The 26,099-nt window shown below is 31.0% G+C and overlaps 2 protein-coding genes across 4 annotated transcripts in view; one reads left to right on the plus strand and one right to left on the minus strand.

The window, feature by feature from the left end:
- Positions 1-4,956: 4,956 nt before the first annotated feature.
- On the minus strand, positions 4,957-13,996 carry Fkbp12 (peptidyl-prolyl cis-trans isomerase Fkbp12). The gene is made up of 5 exons (XM_014434396.3): positions 13,807-13,996; positions 13,676-13,723; positions 9,103-9,215; positions 7,578-7,651; positions 4,957-5,174 (listed from the first exon to the last, which is right to left on the minus strand). Exons 1-5 carry the CDS (start codon positions 13,841-13,843, stop codon positions 5,117-5,119), a joined length of 330 nt encoding a protein of 109 aa, XP_014289882.1. The 5' UTR covers positions 13,844-13,996; the 3' UTR covers positions 4,957-5,116.
- Cep89 (Centrosomal protein 89kDa) overlaps positions 13,954-26,099 on the plus strand; it is a 43,003-nt gene continuing 30,857 nt past the window's right edge. Inside the window, exons 1-4 of one of the 3 annotated variants that reach the window (XM_014434395.2) lie at positions 13,954-14,062; positions 15,166-15,239; positions 20,255-20,399; positions 20,465-20,624. In XM_014434395.2, the coding sequence (XP_014289881.1) occupies positions 15,186-15,239; positions 20,255-20,399; positions 20,465-20,624 (359 nt within the window). In that variant the 5' untranslated portion in view covers positions 13,954-14,062; positions 15,166-15,185. Of the gene's footprint in view, positions 14,063-14,892; positions 15,089-15,165; positions 15,240-19,710; positions 20,149-20,254; positions 20,400-20,464; positions 20,625-26,099 lie in introns of those variants that run through there. The other 2 variants (XM_014434394.3, XM_067053382.1) reach the window with 2 other exon arrangements.

A 26,099-nucleotide genomic window follows, 5' to 3' on the forward strand; every position in this document is an offset into this window, starting at 1 on the left:
TTTTAAAACCTTTATATGATATCTTAGTCATTTTCAACAAAATATCAACATTTCGATAAAATAATATCGGAATATTGTTGTTTATATTCCATATCGATATCACAACAATGTAAAATATCGAAAAAAATATGAAATTATCAATATAAAATATCGATATTCCATTTTTAATTATTCTTTACAATTTTCTTGTCTTTTTAAACAAAATATAGGTATTTCGATTAAAAAATATCGGAATATTGTTCTTATATACCTTATCGATATTACAACAATATAAAATATCGAAATAAATATGTAATTATAAAAATAAAATATCGATATTCCTATTTTAAAATCTGTATACAATTTTCTAGTCTTTCTAAACAAAATATCGATATTTCGATAAAATAATATCGGAATATTGATGCTCTTATACCCTATCGATTACAACAATAAGAAATATCGAAATAAATATGTACATATAAAAATAAAATATCGATATTCTATTTTTAAATTTTCTTCATATAAGGTGATAGAGTGCTACCAGTGGGTAGTTGCTCTACACGCCTGTAACACTCCATTTTAACTAAGACCATATTTACTAAATGTATTATGTAATATACAGTTGTAAATTTCAATATTTATTTTTAAAAAAATTTTCTTTAATAAAACAATTATATTTTAGTTTATATTTGTTATGTTTATGATATGGTTGTCGTGGTGTTGCTTTGTTTCATAGTTATTAAGAGTTTCTTACGTAATTTGATTAGGTATGACATACAATAAGTCTTCCTATGTTATCATTTTATAATTATTATTACTTTAATTCGTTAAATTTTCGATATAGATATTTCAGTTCCGATATGATATCGATATTTTTCTTTCGATACCCCATCCCTAGTTAGGGATAGGATTTTTATGTTTTCACATATTTTTACCTGGCCATGATATATGCGATTTCTTACTAACTAAAGATGTTTCAAGACATTTCTGGCCAAAAGAAGCCATTTTTATTTCCCATATTTTTAAATATTTGGTTTTTTTTTTACATATTTTGTTGTAAATCACATATTTTCTGAAATATTTGTTATTTTTTAACATATTTTGTCCTGGAACACATATTTCCTTAAATTATTTGTTCAATTGTAATTACATTTTTCGCAGCAACTACGTAAATTCATGATAACACAAGAAACTGTGAAATTTATCATAAATAGTGCGTAAAAATTCTATATCTTCATCTTTGAACACAAATTATAAGCAGTGGCAATAATAAATATTCACACAGAATTTCTCAGAATCAGTTAAAAATAGCAAGGGTCTTATTCCTAGAATTTGTTTGTTTACTCCTCAATCCATTTCTCTGTTTCCCACCTTCCCATGGTCCCTTCTCATCTTAGTCTTGTTTCACTCCCCAATCATCATTTAGACCTTTTCGAGTTAAATTGTTTTTGATTGTGTTTTAACATTATTTTAGCATGCCTAAAACTATGTCAAAGGATTGCGCTTCCAAGTACAAAAGTGAGTTTCCCAATGAAACGTTTACAACGAGGAGTTTTATTTTGTGCGAGTTGTGACAAGGCTGTGTCAATATCGCAGGTCTTACAGGATATAAAAACTACTTAGCACCAGGAGAATCGTGAGAAAAGTATTTCGAGAAGGCAGACTTTCATTTCACGAGTTCTTTCCTCCTCAGATTCCACAGGTACCAATACTATGTATTTAGATTTGTGCCGAGCATTTATCAGGGCAGACTTTGCTATCTACAAAATTAGCAATCCGGACTTAAAAACCTTTCTCGAGAAATACACATGCCGAGTAATGCCCAATGAAAGCACTTTAAGAAAAAATTATATACGAGGAGACTTTAACGGAAATTCGTAAAGCAATTTCGGATGGGCCGATTTGGATTTCTGTGGACGAGACAACGGATATCGAAGGGCGTTATATCGCAAACATAATCGTTGGCAGACTAAGTGTTGAGGCACCTTCAAAATCCTATTTGCTGAATTGTGAAATCCTCGAAAAATGTAACCATGAAACGATTGCAAGATTTGTCAATCAATCTATGACTGTTCTTTGGCCTAAAGGCATCACTCATGGTAAAGTTTAGTTGTTTTTGTCAGACGCGGCACTTTCATGAATAAAGCTGGTAATGCCATTAAAGTATTTTATCCTAAGATAATTCATTTGACCTGCCTGGAACACGCATTTCATCGCGTTGCTGAAACAGTGCGTGCTCAATTTCCAAATGTAGACAAGCTTGTGTCCACAGTAAAAAAATCTTTTGAAGGCTCCCAGTCGTATTACTATTTTTAATAAAACACACCCTGACTTAGCTTTACCACCGGAACTCGTGATAACACGATGGGGCACTTGTTGTAACCCAATATTATTGTTTAAATTTTGAAAAAATTAAAAACATAATATCAAAACTTAGTGTTGACGCCACTGCAGTAGAGAAAGCGAACAACTTGTTAACAATTAATTCAATAAAGGCTGATTTGTTTTACATAAGTGCAAACGTGGTATTTTTATCCAACACAATTATAAAATTAGAAGAAAAGGACCTTCCACTGTCTCAAAATTTAAAGACTGTGAACGAAGCAATAGAAAGACTGGAAAATATAGGTGGTGAAAACGGAGGTCATAAAGAAACAAGTACAGAACGTGTTAAAAGAAATCCAGGATATAAAATCATTCAGTCCTTTGGGCCATTCTCCTCGGAACAAATGACACAGCCGCCCAGGCGATGCCGAATACCGAACTAGATGCAATGGAAATAGCTTCATTTAAGTATGCCCCTATAACATCAATAGATATTGAAAGATCTTTTAGCCGGTACAAGTCCATTCTGCAGTCAAATCGACGAAGATTGTTATTTGAAAATTTAAAAATAAATTTAATCTGCAATAATTTTGTAAGGCCCTGCTGAATAAATGATTTCTTCTAAAGTTTTTTTCTTTTTTTTTAATAAGGATTATTCTTTATTTCCAATTATAATTTGTTCATAATTCATTCTGAGTAATTATTAATCAATTAGTTTAATTACAATTACTAATTAATGTTTTGTTATTGAACAGCTATTTTCTCTAAGTACATTTTTTTAAAACATAATTTCTTTAAAATATTATTCATACAATAAATACATATTTATGTAACTTTTTTAAAGATATAAAATTACTAATTAATTAGTAATTTATATTGTTGAATAATACAAAATTTATATATACATATTTTTTTAAATATTTGACAATTTATTAGGATATATTTCAGATTTTTTTAGCACATAAAAATCCTACCCCTAGTTATTACCATAAGGAACTCTTAATAACATTACTATTAGTTTTATTATTCTTTTTTCGTTGATTACAGGAATTAGAAATTCTTCCAGTCTAAAAATGGTCTAGTTAGCTTCTTTGTTGCTGCTAGAAATTTTTATAATCCATAACCAATTAAGAAAAATGCAATTGAACTAAACTAACACAATAATAGTGTGAACTACAGAGGAAAAACAACCAAGATGGTTGGTTACCTTATAAATTCTTTTTTATACAATTTACAGATAGATAACTGATGTTAACACCCTAAAAACTTATACTAAAAAATTTTCCCATAAAAACCATAAGTTATTTGTAAGACATACAAAAAATAATTTGAAGTAATAATTGCCTGCTAAAAATTAAAATAATGTGGTCTATTTAAACAGACTGCTGGTATTATCAATGGGAATTAGTCCAGAAAGTAAACATTTTTGCCAACCCCTGATGACTGATGAGTTTATTTTTTTTTTCATTGGCACCACAGACGTGGAGGTCCAAGGACTCACGGCGATATACCTGAGAAATACATCAGGCGTTTCCTGACGTGGTTTTCATAGGGTGGGTTCGTCAATCACACACCTAATATTGTCAGTGCCATCCATTGGCTGACGGGCCTCACAAATGTCCGTGGGGAGATTGTGAGTATTACATAATTTTGTGCTTGAAAAAATCCTGGGTAGGGCCGGGCTCCAACTCCTATGAGTTTATTAGTGAGAATTGAACACACACACACTGCTTCCAATCGGAAACTCTAGAACACTTACAGCCAGAATCTCTTACCATAGACTGAGGATAATTTATAAATAATAATAAAAAATTCAATTATATTATGTCATAGTCTAAATATAACAGAAAAAAAAACCACCTAAATAAATGAGATATTTATATATTATACCAGACATTCTGGGCTAATATGCTCTTTTCTTCTTTTTGGTATATTTTCTATTATTTAACATAAAATTAAAAAAAAACACCAAAATAAATAAGACATAATATACCACACATTCTAGTCTAGTAGGTCACTATCTACTTAAGATAAGTTGAGCTTAACAATAAGCAGACTGCTCTGTTTTAACCTTTAATATAGAATTTAAATTAAATAAATCAAATGTTATCCTTATTAAGTCTCAACATTCTTTATTATATCAATAGCCCAACGTTTCGGCCAATTCGTATAATATGAACTATGAATAAATAGTTTGTTTATCTAATAGTGGATAGTGTATTTTTGATCTAAAATTAAAGTTTTAAAACTTAATGAAGTTCTAAAAAACCAGGGTGATTTTGAATTGAATTTGATGACCTGGGAAAATAGCCTGTAAAACACTTTTTTAAATTTTGATGTGAGGTGTGTATTTATATTTAAGATTGTCCTTGAGGATGGCCGAAATGTTGGACTATTGATATAATAAAGAATGTTGAGACTTAATAAGGATACCATTTGATTTATTTAATGGATAAGTACCAGTCTCAAGAATTTGAATTAATTATATAAAATAGAATTCAAAGTTCGACTAAAATGTATACCAATTTAGAATAATTAAAAATGTAGGCCTCTTTCAACTTATGCTTCAGCTCTAGGTGATTACAGAACATCTTTCACTAATAATAAAAAAAATATTAAAGGATTAACTAAATATGATTAACTTTAGACCAATAAGCAATACCAGTGTATTTAATTTTTTAATTAATTATTGATGTACAATGACAATGAACATAATGAGGTAGAAGAAAACATAGATTGAAAATGCTTTAATAGCATTACAGACATGATGGTTAGGAAAAAGTAAGTAAATAAAATTAGTCCCAAGAGTAGATCAAGGTTCTACCTTCAACAGTTCCACATCAAAGATTAGCGTAGCATTAGGTGGGATAGTGTATCTGCAGTCAAGGAAAATAAAAAAATTTAAATTTAACAAAAAAAGAAAATCTTGAATGATTGCTGGAGATTAGTCAAGGTCAATTCACAAAAATATGAAGGATTATGCCCTGCTGTGATGATAAACAATGTAAAAGAGAATACAAAATAAAACAACATAATGAATAGTATCTTTCATTCACCTTGACTAATGTCCAACAATGTTATAAAAGATTCATAAGATACAGTAGAATAACGCTAAGTAACTCACAGGTTCAATTCATAGATCTAAACCATTTAGGTTAACCACTACATATCTGTGATTAATTAAACCTTTGTCCCATGCATGTAGTTTGTAGTTTATACCTCTACCGAAAATAAAGTTAAAAATAAACTAGATAAAACTTTTGAAATTTGAGTAGAGGTTAACAATCTTTTTAGGTTAGCGGCACCCTAAATACATCAGATTTTTTTCTAAATTGGTGGCTATCCTGAAAAACTTTCTTTTTTAAAAGCGACTAACCATTTAACAGGGAAAAAGACAGATACTTACTATTTTTGTACTGTTTAGTGACTAAAGCAAGGGTAGGGAAGCCGTGTTGCTCACTAGCCTTTTTAAAAGATGAGATTACGATTGGAAAGAAAACAATGAAAGACTTGAAAGTTGCTAAATTCATAGAATTTTGTCAGCATACACGATTGTTGGCACAAAAATTCGAGAATTGAATCGAAAATTCCAAGAAAATTGCTGTATTGTTAAATTGAATATTTTGTGGCGCCCCCAGGGAGCACACTCTGGGAATCACTGCTCTAGAGGAATGCTGAAGCCTCAGCAAATATATCGATTAAAGACAAAAATCTTGATGTAGTAAAGCAAAATACTTATTCATTACCATACTTCACATATCAAACAGAAATGGATAATTAATCTCCACTTAGGACTCCAAACAAAGTTAAATTACCTCCTTTAATTTAATATAATTAAGATAAGAGTGTAAACATGATAATAATACTTAAAAAAAAACAAACAGTAAATAACTAACTGATCAATGTTTCACCAATTCAGCCATCATCAGTGCAGGAATAAGACTCATTCCAATACAAGGACTAATGTGAATCATGAATCCTTCTAATCTTTATATAATAATAAGTAACTTATAATTCTTTAACACAAGAATCCATTTGACTATATGGAGATTCGCCAATAGGGAATGAACAATATGAATCAAATTGATCATACACCACTTACAATAGGTATAAATATGAATGGAATATGGATGGCCATTAAGTAAGTTGGGACTCCTAAAAGGCACTTCCATCACTGATTCCCTTGCCTTGCTTGTCAGCTCTTAAATATTGGTTTGGAAAAAACTAACAGAATCAATGATTCAAACCAGCAGAATGGTTTATTCTGATGAACTGGACATTGTTGGGACATCAAAAGTTGTAGTAAAACAAAACCTCTTAGCCCTCAAAGACGCAGCCAGTAAGGATTCAGAATGCAACCGGGACATGATGTTAAAACCTCTAAAACTATATACATGATTGCTGGAAGAGCTAGAGGTCCTAACGAAGATTTTCTTCAGATAAGTCTTTATTCATTTGAATGATTTGACTAATTTGTGTACATGAGGTCAAAGATTACTGCGAATAATGATGTTTAAACTAAGAAGGCACAAAAACAGGAGTATGATCCTTGCTCAACAACCCTGGTGTAAGCATTGTAAAGCCCAATAGGTTTCACTGGATAGGTCAGGATGAAGCCCATTAGATTCAACCACCCATGCGACAAACAACTCCTGGTTTCACTATACAAAATCTCACATATAAATTTGTTCACAATGAATGAGTTCAAAAAATTGACTTAATAGAATTTATCCATCCATCCATTAGATTTATCAACCTGTAGATAAAAGAAATATTTTCAACTACAAAGGAGACAGAAAATTCTAGTAGCAGAAGCATGAATACTTTACTTTTTCACAAAACCCTGCTTCCTTAAATATTTATGAGTATACTTTAACTTAATATTTCATTAAAGATAAAGTATGTTTTATATTTATACTTAAATTTCATTCACACTTCTACCCTAGTCACCACTCCCCCAACCACAATCAAAACTCGGTTCTGAATCCATTTATATCCACCAAATCATAATCAAGGCAAACAATATATATCCTTTCTATATTCCCAGGTTTTGCCATTGCTTTCTGACCTGAACTCAGTTATCACCTTGATTTCATCAATTATCAGTTATATCTCCGGTATGATAAATTAACTATTCAATATTTTAATACCAGCCTATCTGGAGAAATATTTTGACATGTGCAGATAAAATTAGTTTTACAAAGAACTAGATGTTATACAGAAATTTTGTGCAAAATGTTTATGTATTATAAATGTTATAAATAAAAGGATATATTCCAGGATGTCCGCGGGATCCATATGCAAAATCTGGGCTGCATACAAGCCTTGCTCTCTCACCTACACACATCTGGAAGAAGTAAGAAAAAACAAACTTAATAGTAATAATATATAAAGTATAGAACTTTGAATTTAATTGTAATATAGTAAGAAATGACTAGCTAGAGAACTTGTAAAGAAATTAAATATTCCTAACTTCTTTAGTTATCACATTACAACAAAATTATAAGAAAAATAAATTTCAGTTTATAATTAATAGATGTGATTTGTATTTAAACTATTATTCACTGTTTGTGGAGACTTGAACCATGGAATTACTTTTTAAGAAAGATTCTTCAAGAAAGCTAACTTAGAGATGAATTTCATTCTTTAGAACCTCAGGTTAAGAAGTGAAGAGCTGTTGTTCTTCAACAGAACTAGATAAATCAGACTCATTCCCTGAAGAAATAACAATAAAAATTTACTTATTAACTTGGACATTTTAGCTATTCCTGAGATCAGAGGAGAAGGATAAATTATAGTGCGTAAGAAGAGAAAAAATTATTCATGTTGTTATGGTAAGAAATCAGGGTCAAGTGGAATGGGTTTAATGATAAAAAGACAAAGGAGAAATCATCTATCATAATCTGATAAAATAATATAGCAAAATATTTATAATAGGCATGGATGTAGGTAGGTATCACCAGAGAAAACCTTAGCCTCCCCAGGCACCTGCCTGACCCTTTCTAGAAAATTATTGAAAAAGAAATTCTAAGCAAAAAAACCAAAAACTTATTATTAATTTCCTATTCAGATGCCTTAACAAATAATAATATCAAAATTCAAATATTCAATAGAAATGGATTGAACAGGACCATTATTCAATATTAAAAAAGGTACAAACAAGGAGTTCTGGCATCACCTCTAACAATATACTACTATGAAACCTGAGATTAGGATATTTCATATAGGTCAGACAGTGTTGGGCAAAATGTAATTGTGATTGGGGATCACAATTATAATTACAGAGAAAATCATTAAATAGTTGAAATAAACAATTAAAACTTAAAAATTGAAATTATTTTTTGCCTAATAAATAAGTCAGATATGTAATTAAAACAGAGAAATGAGTCCAGAGATTAAGAGAAAGACTAAGGCTTCACCAATGAATTCTCGTAAAGAGGGAATATCCAACGAATGGAATCACAAATTGGCAGACAGGAACAGGTAGAAAAAAAAGCATACTAGATCTTCATGGTTAATAATCACCAGTGCAGGAATATCAGATGTATAATAGAAAAAATAAGAAGACCCCATGATATTCCTAATAATTTTTTTACCAGGTACTAAGGGTGTTAATGTGATGGTAATTAATAAAACATAGTTGACAAACAATTTAAGTTATGGATAAATGAATTTATCTTACTTCTATAATAGTCACAAGTCTGAGAAATGGCATGGATAAAGTACCATAAGGTTTAGTATTTTTTTTTTTTTAAATTGGGATTTCTGTTTTTCAACAATTATTTTTCATTTTATTACCTGTGCTACTCCTTGATCCCAACCTTTGATCACTTCGCCTTTGCCTAACCTGAACTTAAATGGTACTCCACGATCTCTCGACGAGTCAAATTTAACACCATTTTCTAAAGTTCCTGAAATATGCCATAAAGAAAATTACAAGTAAAAACTAAATTATATTATATAATAAATATATATGTTTTTTATAAATAAACAGATCTAATATTTAAAACTATATTATAATGATTGAGAATAAAAATTCAGACTTTTAAACACTAACTTTTAAACATGCAAGTAAAACTAAACAAATTTATCAAACTTTTAGAGCCATAATAATTCAGAAGAGATAAGGTTACTTTAATTAGGATCTAAATTACTACTGATTACTTATCCTAATAATAATAAAAAAAATCAATATAACACAAAAAAAAAAAAAAAAAAAAGAGATTTAGGTCAGATCACATAAGCCTGAATAGAAACTTACGTCTTTTAACCTGAAGGTACTGAAACACATGAGGTGATGTCATTATGATTTACCATCAATTTTTTAATTGATAAAAGGAAAATTGGAGATGGGTCATTCCAAATCATAGGTATATAAAATGATATACAATACAGCATTCTTTAAGCTCCAGAATATTCCAATAACTGGAATATTTATGTAATATGCTCAGTGTTACAGTATAATAAACAAAATAGTTGAGGCAAATTTCGTTATATTCAGGCTGACCCAGTATACAAGTTCATCCCCATAACCAAGAATTTCCAATAGAATGTGGTACTTATTCTATTTTTAATTTTTTAAAGATTCTGATAGGAAATAAAATTGTATGACTGATTTTCCAAGTACTTCTTTGATCTGACATGTCATGAGGACATAAATAGCTAAAAACCACTAATTATTTTGTACTATTTATGTGTTAACAGTGTGGAAAATTGAAAAACTCAAAGGAACAAAATCGTTTCAGAATTTATTTCAGATTGAAAAAGTTCCCAATATGAATTTGTCTTAAAATATAATTTACTGTCAGACTCCATAATAGAATAATGTATAACATTCCTGAGTTAAGGGCACCAGAGAACTATTGGGTCATAAAATTAAAAATATCCTCAAAAGATAGATCACATGCCTCTGCTACAGTGCATGAAAAATCAAATAAAAATTCCAAAAATTGCAGATGCTAGAGTGGATAAGTAAAATGGGACACCCTGGGTGTGGGTGTATATATAGTGTAAATCAAAGCTTTGATCTTATGCTCGATCGAGAGAAAGACAACCCTAAGGAAGATTACTTATTGGGGAAGATGGAAATCAACAGAACAAAAGATAACTTACAATGAATCACCCATTGTCATCACTGGTGAACCTACATAACTTTTTGGAGGTCATGGTACTAGGTAATTTTACTATCAAAATTAGGAACTTAGGATAAACAAACCATAAAACAGTGAATGGTTAAACTGTATGATACACACAATCCAAACAGGTAACTTTTTACCATTGGTATATTTTAATATTGTGACATTAACTGCCTTAATTGGAGAGAAAGCATTCGGCCTTAATACACTAATATATCATATTATCCTTATAAGCTTACCAGAAGCATTTTACTAATTTAAGAAAAACACACAATTATCCACTTGATAAGACTTGGGTTTATAATGAAGATTAAACAGCCTTTTTTTTTTTTTTCCATTTCATCGAACATGACTGTTAAAGAAAAAGTTTAAAAATCAGTTTTAGTGGAAACAATTGAAAAAGAAAAGGCATGCATTACTGTTATATTATGTAAGACAGCTGATGGATCAACATTTCCACTATTTGCAATCTTATACGAGGAGACGGTTGGGAGGTACAGTCAAATGACCAAATTTGAACGCACCCCCATCTTCTCGTATAAGTCATCCAATGTCAACTATCTCTCAAGATTATTTGTAATCTTAAAGAAAAAAGAAAAAGGGTTGTAGTAATACTGGAAGTTAAATTAGTAGTAATATGGAAAGATAAATCAGAAGTATCATGAAAGTTGGATGGGTGTTTGCATTAATGAAATATGTAAATTCTTGGAGTGGGAAGTAATACTATTAAGAATAATCTCTTTTTATAACTTATCTTAAAATGTTTATTTAAATTTATAAATTGGTCTAATAAATTTAGGTTTACCACATACTAATAGTTAATAGACAAATTAATAATAAATCCATTACAAACTATTTTTGTTTAGTAAGCTTATTTCTACCACTTATATGAATTGAATTAATAAATATATTGGGAGGTTTTTTTTTTTTTCCTTTTTAACACTCTAGATTGCTGATCTGCTAATCATCTCAACACTTAATCATCAATGTCTCGGTGCCTAAAAGGAGAGTCAAGTGGGGTTCTACTGTATTAATAATAAAATAAATACTTAATTCCTAAAGGCAAAGGAATTTGAGCAATTTTAATTAAACCTAAAGAGTTTTGCTGGAAAAGGCCTGACCAACCATTCTCCAACAAGGTATTAAGCAGGTATGAACATTGTCTATTTAATTCCAGCTGTACTTTTTTCAAAAATTATATAAATTGTACCTTTTACCACATACTCTGAAAATGTGGTATTAATGTTATAAAGCAATTTTTAAGTTTATTTATATCTGTTCTCAATAAAGCAGAACAAACTTTGATATATTATTATTGAGCGACAGACTGTGGAGGTCCAATTCCTCCCACGTGAGGAAGTGATCTCGCGTATGAGGAAATACATTGTGCATTTCCTGAAGTGGTTATTTGTAGGGTGGGTTCGTCACTTCCATGCTTACTTTTTGTGAGTGCCACCCATTGTCTAACAGGCCTCACAAATGCCCAGGTAGAGGCTGCGAGTGAGTTTTGTATAATTTTATGCTTGGAAAAATCCCAGATAGGGCCAGATTTTTCCTTGTCTTGTTTTAAGTCCTAAAACCTTTTTGGTCATCAATGTCTAACAAGGTTTACAACTTTTTTTTTGTAAGGCTTGTTATACTGATTCTGAAACAATTTTTAATTGTTTGTTATTTGACTTTTCTTACCACAGCAGTTTTTCTGGATTAATAAAATAAATTAAAAATATCAGATCCCCCCTTTTCCAGAAATAAAAAAGTCCTTGACTTTTTCTGGTCACTAGAAACCCTATTATGACTTGATAAATTTTCTTTAAAGCTGTGTAAACATAACAGTTATCAGCCTAACCTCAAGTGTTAAATAATTCCTGTGGTGGTTTCATCTCCTGGACAAGCTGAAATTAATATCCGTAATTTACCAGATATATTAAGAGGAACTTTGTTAGAGCTTTAGGTCAGTTACAACTATTGAAAGACCAGTTGACGAGAAATCTTGGGTTTTCTTATCAGCAGGAAAAAGCTTCAATGAAATTTGGTCAATTAACAAACAGAACTAACCACTATTGGTAATTAATACAAAATTGAAACAATGGAGTGATTTAACAGTACTTATATAAAAGGATTAAGTGTTATGACGGGGATCAGTTATTATAACAGAAAAACCAAAACAGGAACTTAGTTTTTAATATTGTTTATTTTAACAGATTTGCACAAACATGTAACCCATCTTCAAACCTACATGGATAAGAGAAACATATTCAATCTTGTGCAAAATAAATTGAAATTAAATATTTAAAAAATTCACTTCACAAATTTTTTATTCCAATAAAATAATCCTTTAAAAAATATATATAATTTTTATCATAAGAACGAATGGTAATATTATAGAGAAATAGGTATAAAAAAAGCATAGGATAGCATATTTAAGAAGTAGACACTCATCTCAATAATGAAGAATCTGTTGATGGCGAGCTGTAGTTTAAAGTGGAATATTGTAGACTATTAACAAACATAATACGATAATAAAATTCAATGAACAAAACTTTTTTTAGACTAATACAATAGTGGGACTAGGAACAACATCTAAAAGATGAATAAAATAAAAATAAATATCAGTAGGAAGTACATGCTAATCCATAGAAGTGTTAATTTACTTTGCAACATAAACACAAGGCAATCATATTAATGGATTACAATCACAATTACACTGTGCAACAGGAAGAGCTTGTAACATTTTCATTTCTTCCTAGCTGTTATAATGTGAATATAAATGTTTGCTATTAATGAATAAAAAATATAAAACTTCAACAATTTAATTAGAAAACTGATCTAACTGTTGAAGGTTAACAAATTTTTAAAAAAAAGTTACAAGAAATACAGCAGGATCAAATTAAAATTTAATAATCAAAGCAATTACTGGTCTAATATATGAGAATCAGACCCAATTTTAAGTATCAATAGTATAACAACATTTTATCAAGAGTTACTATAATTAAAATTACTAATAAAGATACACTTTCAAGGTAGGAACCTCATAAATTTAAAATGTGAGAAAACAAGAAAAATCAAGATGGTATGGAATACAAAAAGAAGACAGGGTATTATACAACAAAAGGGATAGTTTTCAATGTTCTAGGGGTAGGTTTCTATGTTCATATATATGTTAATGAAATTAATACATAATACAGTAATTATTACTAAATAAAATAAAAATAAAAATCACACAAATGTGGTCTTACCGGTGTAGTGGACAACGACAGTCTGGCCTACTTTTGGGAACGTTGACCCTGGTAATAAATTAAAATTTGAGAAAAAAAAATAGAAGCATCATTCTAGTAATATATCACATCTATGAGAAAAACTTCTTTACCGTCTCCAGGGATAACTTGTTCAACTTCCACGCCCATTGTGACTTTAAAAAACAAAAACTTAAAGTGAATTGAAAATGAAGTATCTGAAAGATCGAAGAGAAACTTCTAACACTTCACAAGTAACTACAACCAAGCAATATGGCGAACCCACGCTAAACCTCAAGCAATTATAGGAACTGTAACAAGTTGCTGTAACGTACGAACTAGTCTTCGTTTATCCGTTACAACAGGAGCATATTTCTTTGCAGGATTAATGTAAGAAACATTTATCTCACTTATCTAAATTCATAATATAGACAAATAAACTTATAAATTAAATACATGTTTATTTACACAGATAGATATTTACTTGAAATACTTGGAATGTAACAGTTACAAAAAATAACGATACTGTGATGTCAAATATTTCCTTTTGTGCATTAAATCGGTCATATTTTTAGCCATATTTTTTAACCAATTGTTCTGAATTTCATCATATTTTTAATTAACCATACCATCGACTAATAATTAAAATCTATTGAAGTTTTTGTTTCGGAAATGAATTATCATCGATTCTAGCGCTACTGGTGGATTCTCACTCATTTGGGATTATGATCAATACAATTGTTTCTTGGAATAATCATTAACAAAACTGGTATTAATATATAGCACTTGATAAAAATTACAATTATTCAAGTAATACTCCGAAAACTATACGGCATAATTCTTGATACAACTTAGATTTGCATATATTGGGACAAGACCGTTGATAGAGCAGTTTCCGAAGACATTTTATAATAGCTATGATTTATTTAGTAACAATATTAATGTATGTCGTCATGATTCTATTTACTTCTCTATATTTGTATTGTGTACAAATTAATCAAGTACATAGTAACTTTATGTAAAATTGATTTTTAAAAACATATTTTAATATTCCTTAAACTAACTTCAATGTGATCAAAAATTATTTTTTCAAACTTTTTTTCTCTTCTGAAAAAAAATTATGTAGTTTTAATATGTTAAGGTAATGTTTAGTTCCATAAGATAAAGTGTTTGTCGTGTACTTTTCAACTTATGTCAATTAAAAAACAGAAACCTCAAAATTTTTACTTCATTTTAATGATCCATATAGTTTCTTGTTTGTTAATTGCTGCTAAGAATTTTAAGGAATATTTTTTTCCAAAGTAGGCCACAAATAGAGTCCGGTAGAGGTAATGCATTTATTGATTACAATATTATCGGCAGAGGTAGGATTGGTTTCAGTTGCTATGAAAAATATAACAGTGAATGACCGGGAAGGTAACCTTTCCAGTATTGAATATTTGTTTTATAGTTTTGAAGTATTTGCTGAATTTTATTAATTTATTTTTAAACAGAATTGAACAACTGAGATCAGATGAACAAAGAGGTGGTTTCTGTAATAGTCCACGCTGATGACAAAGAAAAACAAGTAGGTTGTGCATATATGATAGTTTTATGTAAATCTTAGCCTTACGAACATTTGTTCAATTGTAATAAATCATATTACCAAGATAAATTCATTTATAACATATAATTTAGTTGTACAAGTAGTAAACAGGTAGGAGGCAAGAGCAGTTTGTGAGTCCATTGGTCCTCTGTTCAAATCCCATATGGTTATGTAGAGGTTGCCCCCCTGACCTGTATATACGAAATTGAAATGCTTTAATTTTTTTACTGGACTTTAATGAAATATTTCTTTGAGTGACCTTGTTGGAAATTGAACCAATTTCTGACAGTCTAAGCAGTTAATATATAACTTATGTTATAAATAGATATTGTAACTACATAAATACATAGGTTGATTAAATAAATCTTCCCTATTTATGCAAAACTAAAAAACTATATACAGACTGTGGTGAGTTTTGCCAAAACAGAGACAAAATTATAGTTATTTTGTTTTGATTTACATTCTATTTAAATAGTTAATGAATCATTATATCATTATATCAACATACTATCTTATGTTTTTGAATCCCATAAAATAACAATTAGCTACTTTATCATTGAATGTTTTTTTTTTGTAGTTATCTGCAATACTATTTATTGTAGTTGCAATTTTTAATGAATCCTGTTTCACTTAATGTTAATTATTGTATTAATAAATTATGTTTGTTTTTATTTTTGAATATATTAACATAAGTTTAGCTGTGACTAAAAACAGGACACATAAGCATTGGTTTAATTTTGTAAAAGATCCAAGATACATCCTACCACTTTTCAGTGCATAATTCAATAAATTAAGCTGATTACAGTAGAAGATTAAAGTAAAAATAAACCATAGTAAAGGTTTATTAATAAACAAGGGTTATTTTAATATTATGATAGACTATTAATAAAATGTTAAGTATTTTAATTTTTATACAACTTAAGGTCATTTAAATATACAAGTTTTTGCTTCAAAATAAATCAAAGAAATGATATTTGATTTATCTTTTGTGAGTATTGTTAATTTTCATTCTTTCTTCAGTGCATCTAACTCTCCAATTTCCAATGGAATAGTGTACTTTTTACGGAATATGATAGTTGATCAGATTTTATGACGAATTCTTACTGGAGATTTTCGATCTGATAAATCCTAAAGAGGTCAACAAAAAAACAATTGTTTACTGTTTTGGACGATTTCCTCCTAAACGGTGGTGAAAATTGAAGAAACGTACATACAACATCGTTTTAGAAACCAATGTCCTATTTGTATCCGTCATCATAATTTGTATTTAATCGATCGGCCGAAGAGACTAAAATGTCGCAATTATGAAATTTATTTTTAAGGGAAAATTGAATTTTGCCCACCGCTTCCGAGCAAATTTCCCGAAAAAATAAAAAGTAAGTTTCAGGTCAAAACATTGCCCCATATTAATTTGTCGTCATTTTATTAACTTATTGACGAGCAATATTGCTATAAATATTGACATGCCAATAAATTTTTGAAAAAAAAAAATACATATCAAATCCAAAAATAATGATAAAGGAAAAAATTGTAATATTTTGGTTCTAAATAATTAATTAATTTCGTAATGAATACGCTATAAAGGGGAATTTCCAAAAGAGCTAGGCTTAGTAGACAAGGGCTCAAAAGAATTGAATGGTTTGGGAGAAGTATATTACAAACCATAATTTTGAAAGTAATTAGAATTTACTGCAAAATGCTGCTTTGTTACTAAAAAGCTATTTATTTTACTCTTTTTTCAATGAAATTTGCAATTGAAATCAATTTGAAATATCGAAATATTTAATTTTTAAACGTTCCTTAAATGTTTCTAGTCCTTTTAAAATGAAATATTTATATTTAAACTAGATGATCTTAGAATATTTTTGTCAAAGTTTGGTATCTATATTGACAATAATGTCAAGTATCGAAATCGATATCGAATATTGGATTGACTTTTAGAATTTAATTATAAATATTTCCTCAAAATTGTTGTCTTTCTTAAACTGAAATATCGATATATGGTTTAAAAAATCTTGGAATATCGTTACCAAAGATTGATATCAATGTTAATTAAAAAGATGAATATCGAAATTAATTTTTAAATATTCCTCACAATTTTCTAGTCTTTTTGAAATGAGATATCAATATTTTTACTAATAACATTGGGATATCATTGTAAAAATTTGATATCGATATTAATAAAAATGTCGAATATTAATATCGATATCTAATATAGACATCAGATTTAAATATTTAATTTTTAAACTATCCTTTAAATGTATTAGTCTTCCTTTAATAATATATCAATATGTCGATTAAACAATTTACGGAATTATTGGTAATATTTCCTTAAAATATATTATAATTTTTTTATATCTGCTTAGTCCACCGGGAAAGATCGTTCCTAGCTCGTAATCCAAAGGGACAGTAACCATGCCTCGCGGATACTAAGGGGAAGATTGCTAAAATTGAGAGAAACGTCATCTGGAAGATTAGAAACACTATCTATTAGAACAGAAACAACCTGGGGTGTACCAGAAAGTAGACCCACTCAAAGACTGGCACTTCGACGTTAGGAACCTAAAGAAGAGCCTTGATAAAAAGTCCAGAAAAAATCGAGGAGTCGTGAAGAGACCTGACGTCTTAATTGTTAAGATATCGGAGAGCTAGTCCAATGCAGATGTCCTGGTAAACATTATTCCCCAGTCTATCTGGTGGTATCTAATGGACAGATACTATTACTGACCTTTGTTGATGTTGCAACCTAGCAAGAATACGTTACCAGCACGCCTCACTTGCTCCCGGGGTTTTCCGTGCTTCAGGAAGAGTGCAAGATTGCTAGAAGGAACCTCCGAAGAGCCATAAAGGAAAGTAAAAGACGTTGCTGAAAAGAAGTTTGTGGTGAGATTGATAAGGACCAGTGGGGTAGGTCTTATAAAAAAAGCTCTTAAGAAAGTGAGTATAGCCTCCCCACGCAACTGGATGTTGTAGACAATATTGTCAGTTGTCTATTCACGGAATAGGCAACTATTATTGTATGCTAAAAAAATAAACATAGAGCTGATTTCCCACCTATCATTCAGGAAGAGATAGAGAACATCGCCTCAGACCTACAAGATGGCAAGGCACCTGGTATTCCAAATGTGCCTCTAAAGAGACCTAAGGTGGCTTTAAGAAAATATCTAGATATTTTCATTGATCTCTTCAATTCCTGCCTGCAAGAAGGCTCATTACCAATACCTCAGAAGAGACAGCACCTTGTACTTATTCCTAAGGGTAAAGGAAGAACGGAAAATCCTATAGTCCAATTGGTTTGCTGAATATTAATAGGTAAGGTGTTTAAGAAAAAAAGAGATCACTGAGGGTGCAAACGGCCTCTCGAAGACTCAATATGAATTTCGGAAAGAGCAATCCACGGTAGATGCTATTGGACTAGTAATAGAAACTTCCCGTACAGCAATTGCAGGATTAAGATGGATCTGCATATTGGATACCCTAATGACTTTGGCTGTGCCAGCTCATCATATTATTGATTTCTGTTCTATCCTTCAGACATTGGCCAAAGGATGTATAAGTTGACTGGTAGTGTCCCATAGGGCTCCATGTTAGAGCCTCTTCTGTGGAACGTCATGTATGAAGTTTACAATGCTGGAGGGAGCTATTGTCGTGGGCTTCCCAGATGATGTTGCAGTGGTGTTAGTGGTGAACTACGTAGAAGAAGTAGCCCTAATTGCCAACAAGGCTGTTACTGCAATCTGAGGTTGGCTATTATCGATAGGCCTGCAATTTGCAGATTATAAGACTGAGGCGTTCCTTGTTATCAGCAGGAAGCAAACCGAGACTATCACTCTCACAGTAGATGGACACGATATTTGTTCTCAGTTATGTTTAAAATACTGTTGTCCTCTCAATCATGTTATATGGAGCTCCAATTTGCAAAGATACGAAACCATGCAGGAGACAGAAGTTTTCCGTTCATTGCAGAGTTTCTTTGCAGTGCATTTCAAACTGTTTTCTATGTAGTGTCATGCGTATTAACCAAAATGCTTCCTGTTGAACATCTTGTTGAAGAAAGAAGTAGGTGTTATGGACGACGTTCACGCGTTTCGAGAAAAGAAGAGTGGCAAATAACTATCACTCAGTGGCAACAGCGTTGGGAATCTGCAGATTCCGGTAGGTGGACTTACAGGTTGGTTTGAGTCACAGGTCAGACATGGTGAGGATGATTTTTATGTAACCCAACTGTTGACCGGACACAGGTGATTAAGAGTCTACCAGTACCGCTTTAAGTAGGACATTACTGGGATTAGTGGGAGGAGGTTTTAGTGGATAAAAATATGACTTACGCATAGGTACGGACCTATCCGTGTCTTTTGAAGGTTCCCTCCGACTCTCGTAAATATAAAAAAAACAAAGAAAAAATAAACATACACTATTTTGCGAGACTGGATTTTTTGGACAGAAGTATAGGACTCCGCCTGTGTAGTCCGTGAGTCCCGTCGGACTCTTCGGGGGGAGGGGAGGGCACCATGTGAAGGTCACAGTAGGCCTTAATCGAGATAGGGAGGACTGGGAATTCACAAGCATTGAGTAGGGCACTATGGCTCGATCGTTTCTCGAAGAGTGTGGGAGACTTCTGCATCCTTCTTTTTCTCTAGTCCTGTTACAATACCCTTTTTGCCTCTCCCCCTTAGATTTTTATGTAGAATTACACTCATTAAAAGAGCTAAGCTTGTTTCTTTTTTCTAGTCACTGGCTCAAATACTAAATTATTTTTAATCATAGCACTTTCCTGTACGCTGATGAAATAAATAAGCTGCAATCATTTGCTACTGGTTTTTGTTATTTTGGTTTCTCGCAAATCCATGTTAGATAATTATTATTGTAGCATTATTGGGTAAATAAAATAGTTAAGTATATTCCTTTGGAATTTTTTTTTCATGGTGACATATTTTAATTCAATTTCAATTAAATATTTCTTATTTAAAAAGTGATTAATTTATGTTTTGCAATAGCCTCATTTATCAACAACCCCACCTAATAATCACGGTCATTCCCAAAAGAAGAATAGCCGCCCTAGCCGTCGATGGCTTGTTTCAGAACTGGAAAGAATGAGTGAAAAAAATGTTGAACTCGGTGGACAGTTGGAGTTTCAGAAAGGTATTCTCATCATTCTTAAACTTTTATACCATTGCTTACAAATTTTATATCTTTGTATGTCGTAGATTTGACAAGAAGTCTGTTAGAAAAAAAGAGTCGTCTGGAAAGAGAAGTTGCTGCATTACGCTCTCGTAGAGTTGTTGGAGTCCATGAAAATGATGCAGTACGTGAAAGGAACAGACAATTATCCCAAGATATTTTTTTAATGAAAAATATTCTAGTTAAGTGAGTTTTTGAAATAACATAAATTTATAATTGATTAATTATAATTATTAGAGGTTGGATTTATATCCAAAACATATATATTTTTTTAGTTATTGTTTCTCGAAACATGATTAAGAATAAAATAGTACACTGCTTTCATGTAAAATATTATTTTCTCTCTGAAGGCTACAGTATAGGTAAGAAGAAAATATTTTGAGAGTGTCAAAGGCACTTTATGTATCTTGTATTTTTAATATGTAACTACTAATAATTGGTACCTACATAAATAAAAGGGTACTACTACTACTCATATTACAGCCTTGGGTTCAATCCTAATAATACATTGAACATTTCTAAATTATTGTTGGAAGATAATCCGGGTGGCGGTCTAAAAAGGTATCAAAATAATAGAAGAGAATTATTTATTAATATTCTATCTCCCAACAATTTACTTCATACGGTCAACTTTTTCCAATTTCTAAATTATGGATTTATTTCTATTTAATATGATGAGTGGTATTGTTTGGACGATTTTTTAAATATTTCCTTAAGGCGAATAGGAGGCTTAGTCAATTTTACCCTCAAGTTAACTGTCCAGAAATTTTGTCCTATATTTATTTTTACGTAAGCGTCAAGACAGTTTTAGTTTTACGAAACTAAGACAAGAAAAACACCTTCACTATCTCTTAACATAAAAAAAATGATTGACCATTATATTTACTAACTCAGCAGATGTAATTAAAATCAAACACATTAATAATTGACGTCGCCAAAGCAGATGTCACCCAGTCCTTTTCAGGTCAATTTTGTTATCACCAGCATAAACCTTAAGTTAAAACTAGGCACCTGGGCAAAAAAAAAAAAAAATTAAAAAATAGCATTCACACTGGGTCAATTAACTTGGTAAGCTATAAAATTGATAGCGATTAGTAATAAATTATTCAATATTTCATTTTAAAATCAACAATTATAATATTTTCAATATTGGACCTTTGTAATTATACCAAGGAAAAAAATAAATTTTAACCTCACTCCCTGATTATTTTATTCTTTCCTTTATTTTGTGGGATTCTTTGTATCTCCAATTGAATAAAAAAAAAAAAAAAAATAAGAAACATGGAAAACTGGTTGTTATTTAAACAGCTACAACATTTTTCAATTTGCAAACTGGTTTTGGTTCATTACTTTCAGAAATGAAACTGTTTGATCAACCAAGAAAAAGGATAATTTAACTTAATTTCAAAATTTGAAGTTTTAGGTTCCAAGATTATTTAGAATCCAGAAATCAAATTTTAAAAATCAATTCGCGGATTTTCCTTTAAACCTCTGAACCAATTTTTTTTTTCATTACCAACCTAGTTTTTCATTTTATTTTTACTCTTGGTACAATGATTCCGAAATATTTTTTATCTATCGTAATTTAACGATGCAATAATTAATAAACCATTCTGTAAACATTAGGAGCATTTCTAGTTTGTGACCATAGAAGTGATTAATCATTGTTTGCATGTTTAAATAAGTTACATTATTATAAATTGAAATAATATTGTGTTGGTAAATATTAATATATAAATGTTTTCAAAACTATTTTAACAAAGTGTTTTATTGTTAGTTATCTATTTATATATTTATATATTATTTTTATATAGGTAAACTGGTCCGCTTAAAAAACGTAGATAACCAAATCTTACTTTTCAATCATCCTAGTATTAACACAAGATATTGCAGAAAATGTAATCATTAATGCTGTTCACTACTTAATTAAAAACAACGTTTAATAGATATGAGGAAGCCTTTTTGCTTCTTTAAAAACAGAAAAAATGGACAAAAAGAATTATTAAAGGGATATTCCACTTAGGACTAAGCTGGGATTACTAAAGCGATGTATACTTTTTTAAAAACATTGTAATGTTTGTATTCTCCTTTTAGTTTGCTTGTGGTACGGTTAAAGTTTTTGCTTAGATGGCAAAATAAATTAATTTTATAAATAATTGTTTTTTTAATTTCTTCTTAATCTTTTATGAGATTCCTAATCCAACATCAAGACTTGCTTATTAATATTTAGATCTAATGTTGTATTTATTTCCGTTCGACAGTAACATCTAGTGGAGATAGTACTCCTCGCACCCACTCATGCGAGAGACGGTCGGTAAGGACTAGCAATGAAGTACTAATTTTTATTTTAATAATAGTGATAAAAACAGCCTTTTATAAGTAAAGAATATGAATTTATCATAAGATCAGCTGGAATTGAATTTTTCTTTGCAACGACATCAACCTAGTACCAGTCGAAACAAATGACGTACGACTAGAAAAATGGTCCTGGAGTGGTAAACGCTGCTTAAACAACTAAATGATTTTTTTTTTCAAACACTGCTCTTACTGTTTTTAATGTTATGTTATCCTTAAAAATCCTGTGACATGGTCTGTTCATAAAGTTTCAAGACTGATTTTTACCTGATTAGAGAAGGGCTCGCAGTCAGGTTCCACCAACTGGAAAATGCTGAGCGGAATATCTGCTAACAGGCAGTACAAGCGGTAGGTGTCTCCGATACGCTGGAGTGATAGATCCTACGTAACGAGTGAATGTCAATGATCTACGTCGAAAACTCGAAAATGCAGCACCACTTGGAGCAGACGTATTCAATAAAGTTCTGTGTGAAAATGATAAAAAAAAAACCGCTTCTGAAAATTTTGATATGATTCAAGAGGCCTCTAAAGAAGAAGCCATGTCACGTGCAATGGTTTTCATATGGCATAAGAGGTTCCAAAATAGCCGGAAAGGCATTGAAGAGGATAATGCTGGGAGACCTTCAACAAACAAAATGATTAAAATTAAGAAAAAGTGCTTCTTGAGAACGTTTGTGAACATTTAAACACTCACCATCGTCTTACTGTTAGATTAATTTCCGTTTGAAGAATCGAGTCCAGCCAGAGATCAAAGATGATTGGGTTCTTCAGTATGACAATGAGCCCTCTCATACGTCGCTCGCCACAGCCGAAATTTAAGCCAAATTTAACTTGGTTTTACTACCACAGTCACCTTACAACCCCAACCTTGCTCCCAACGACTTTTTCGAATCAAGAAAAATCTGAGAGGAAAAAGATTCGACTCGATATTCTTTCCAGTGGTTCAGGCAGCTTCGACTAGGTGCCTTAAAGGTCTTCCGCTCGATCAGTTCCAAGGAACCTATGAATAGAAACCACTATCAGCAGTGTGTTGATACCTGAGGGTCTTATGTAGAATATTTTTAGTTCATTGTATAAAAAGTTTTATATATATTTTTGATTATGAAACCAGTCCTGAAATTTTATGAACAGACCAGTTAAGTGAATGTTATCTATGTAAGATAAGAAAGGCTCTATTGGAGGGCGAAAGTGGAGGGTGCACGCTGAAATTTTTTCTCTACAGTTTTCATTCATTTTTCTTTTGGCGCTATGTATTTTTAAAGCTGTATACCAGTGTTGGGCGTTATTTAAGTACTATTTTATTCAATAATTTTTTAAATGATTTTTTATTCCTTAATGGTTATTTATGAAGTATTTATCCTAAAAATAAAGGATAATTGCCAGTCGGGCTCAGCATCCCATTGTGGCAGCCCTGCAAAGTGCTACAATAAATAGTTCTCTTTTACTATTTTGATCCCTTTATAGACCTTCACCCGGACTATTCTCCTACAATAATGGATAATATTATCCATTGGCTAATTATTTATTTGTATTTCATTTTTTTTTTCAATGGAATGTAATTAATAAAGTTTCCTTTAACAATATTTTAAAATAATGTACTACATTTCTTTTATCATTTTTCTGATTAACTTTTTCATAAAATGTTTATCTCACGCGAACAATCTTCTCCAAGAAATTTTGTAAATTTTGGATTGACCAGTTTATGCTTAGCGATTTTACTCCACGATAAAGAATCGCAATTCATCATAAATGATCTGCAATTTTATTCATAAGAATTTAAAAGGAACTTAAACAAAATACTATTAACCTTGAATATAATCAATATATTATGCTAAAATTATATTGTAATTATCAATATTGTTAGTCATAGTAAATTGAGTGATATGATTACATTGATGGTATACTTTTGCAATTCAAATATGCTTGACAGAAACGTAAGTAATCCAAAAGCTTCAGAACCGAATGACTTTAGCGACTGTTTTGGATGAGTCATCTTATATCCACTGGGATACAAACTAGATGTAAGTAAACTTGATAGTATTTGGATCACTTACATATCTGTATACTCCGAAGCAACTAAATGAAAGAAATTCGAAAACCATTCAAGGCAGTTTTACTTTGATGGTTACTTTCTTGATGGCTATTGACTATGGTCCCGTGATTATCAAGAAAGTATTGAAGGGAAAGATGCCAATTTTGATTTTTAATAAAATGTACTACTCTAAATCTTCATGAATTAAGATGAGTCTAATGAAGATTTTATATTGGAACAAGAGAAGTTCAAGGGAAACGTTGGAAATTAACTAACAAACTAGTGAACTGAAAAATGACATAACTGAACACGGATTAAGGCATGGAAATTGGGAAAGGAAGCGGCAAGCATAGATCTAGATGACTATGAGGTATCTTTCAGGGAGCTTGTCATGAATATTGTTTCAGTTTTTAATCTTCCAGAAACCATTGAGGACATGAAGGAAGATAAGACAGTCAGGAATGGATGAAGGCAGTTAAAGAGGAGTTGCACTAGAAAAAATGAATCTTGGATTTTAACATAATTTCCAACCTGAGTAGTAAGAAAGCAGTAGTAAAGGGGTCTTTCAAATCAACAAGATACATGTGATAACAGAAAAGCACAATACCAGGTTAGTCATTAAAGGATTTGGTCAGAAAAAGGGCTTTGATTGCACACATATGGACTAGTGGGCAGAGAGAAATGATTGAAAAATTAGTTGTAGATGGAAAAAACATTACTGTGAGTTTAAAGAAAAGTCTGTGGTGTCAAACCCTATCTAATTTATCTAAAACATAAGAAATGCATCTGTGGTGTGCATATTTTGCTCTAGTACTGTTGCTATATTGTTTTTGACTCTATGTAACTTTTTTGTGGTATTGGTATTGGTAGTGCTAACTGGTGGGGAGAACTCCGACAAGTGGGCCTAGTGGTCCTTTTTACCAACCCCTTGTGGCTACTTTGAAGTTGCCGCCGCACACTCATCAAGGTGGGAGTGTCAAGATTCATTGTTTCAATGAATCTTGAAATATGAACTACCCCAGGTGGTAATGGAACCCACAACGTTCAGTACCGAGCGCTCTGGGGCCCACGTCCAAATGCGCACGGCCCAACTGTTGTGTGGTAGAATGTAAAAAAGAGAAATCAAAATTCATAGTCCGGTAAGACATTTGGTCCATCAGTATGGACTTAAAATGTCTTTTGTGCAGTAACTGCCTCTTAGCTAAAATGAAATAGCTGATATATTAACATGAAGATAGTAGTAGCCGCATGGACGTTAGCAGGATTTCGCCAAG

This window comes from Halyomorpha halys, unplaced genomic scaffold, assembly GCF_000696795.3.
Source record: "Halyomorpha halys isolate HHAL.00 unplaced genomic scaffold, Hhal_1.1 Scaffold1362.1, whole genome shotgun sequence".
Classification (NCBI taxonomy): domain Eukaryota; kingdom Metazoa; phylum Arthropoda; class Insecta; order Hemiptera; family Pentatomidae; genus Halyomorpha; species Halyomorpha halys.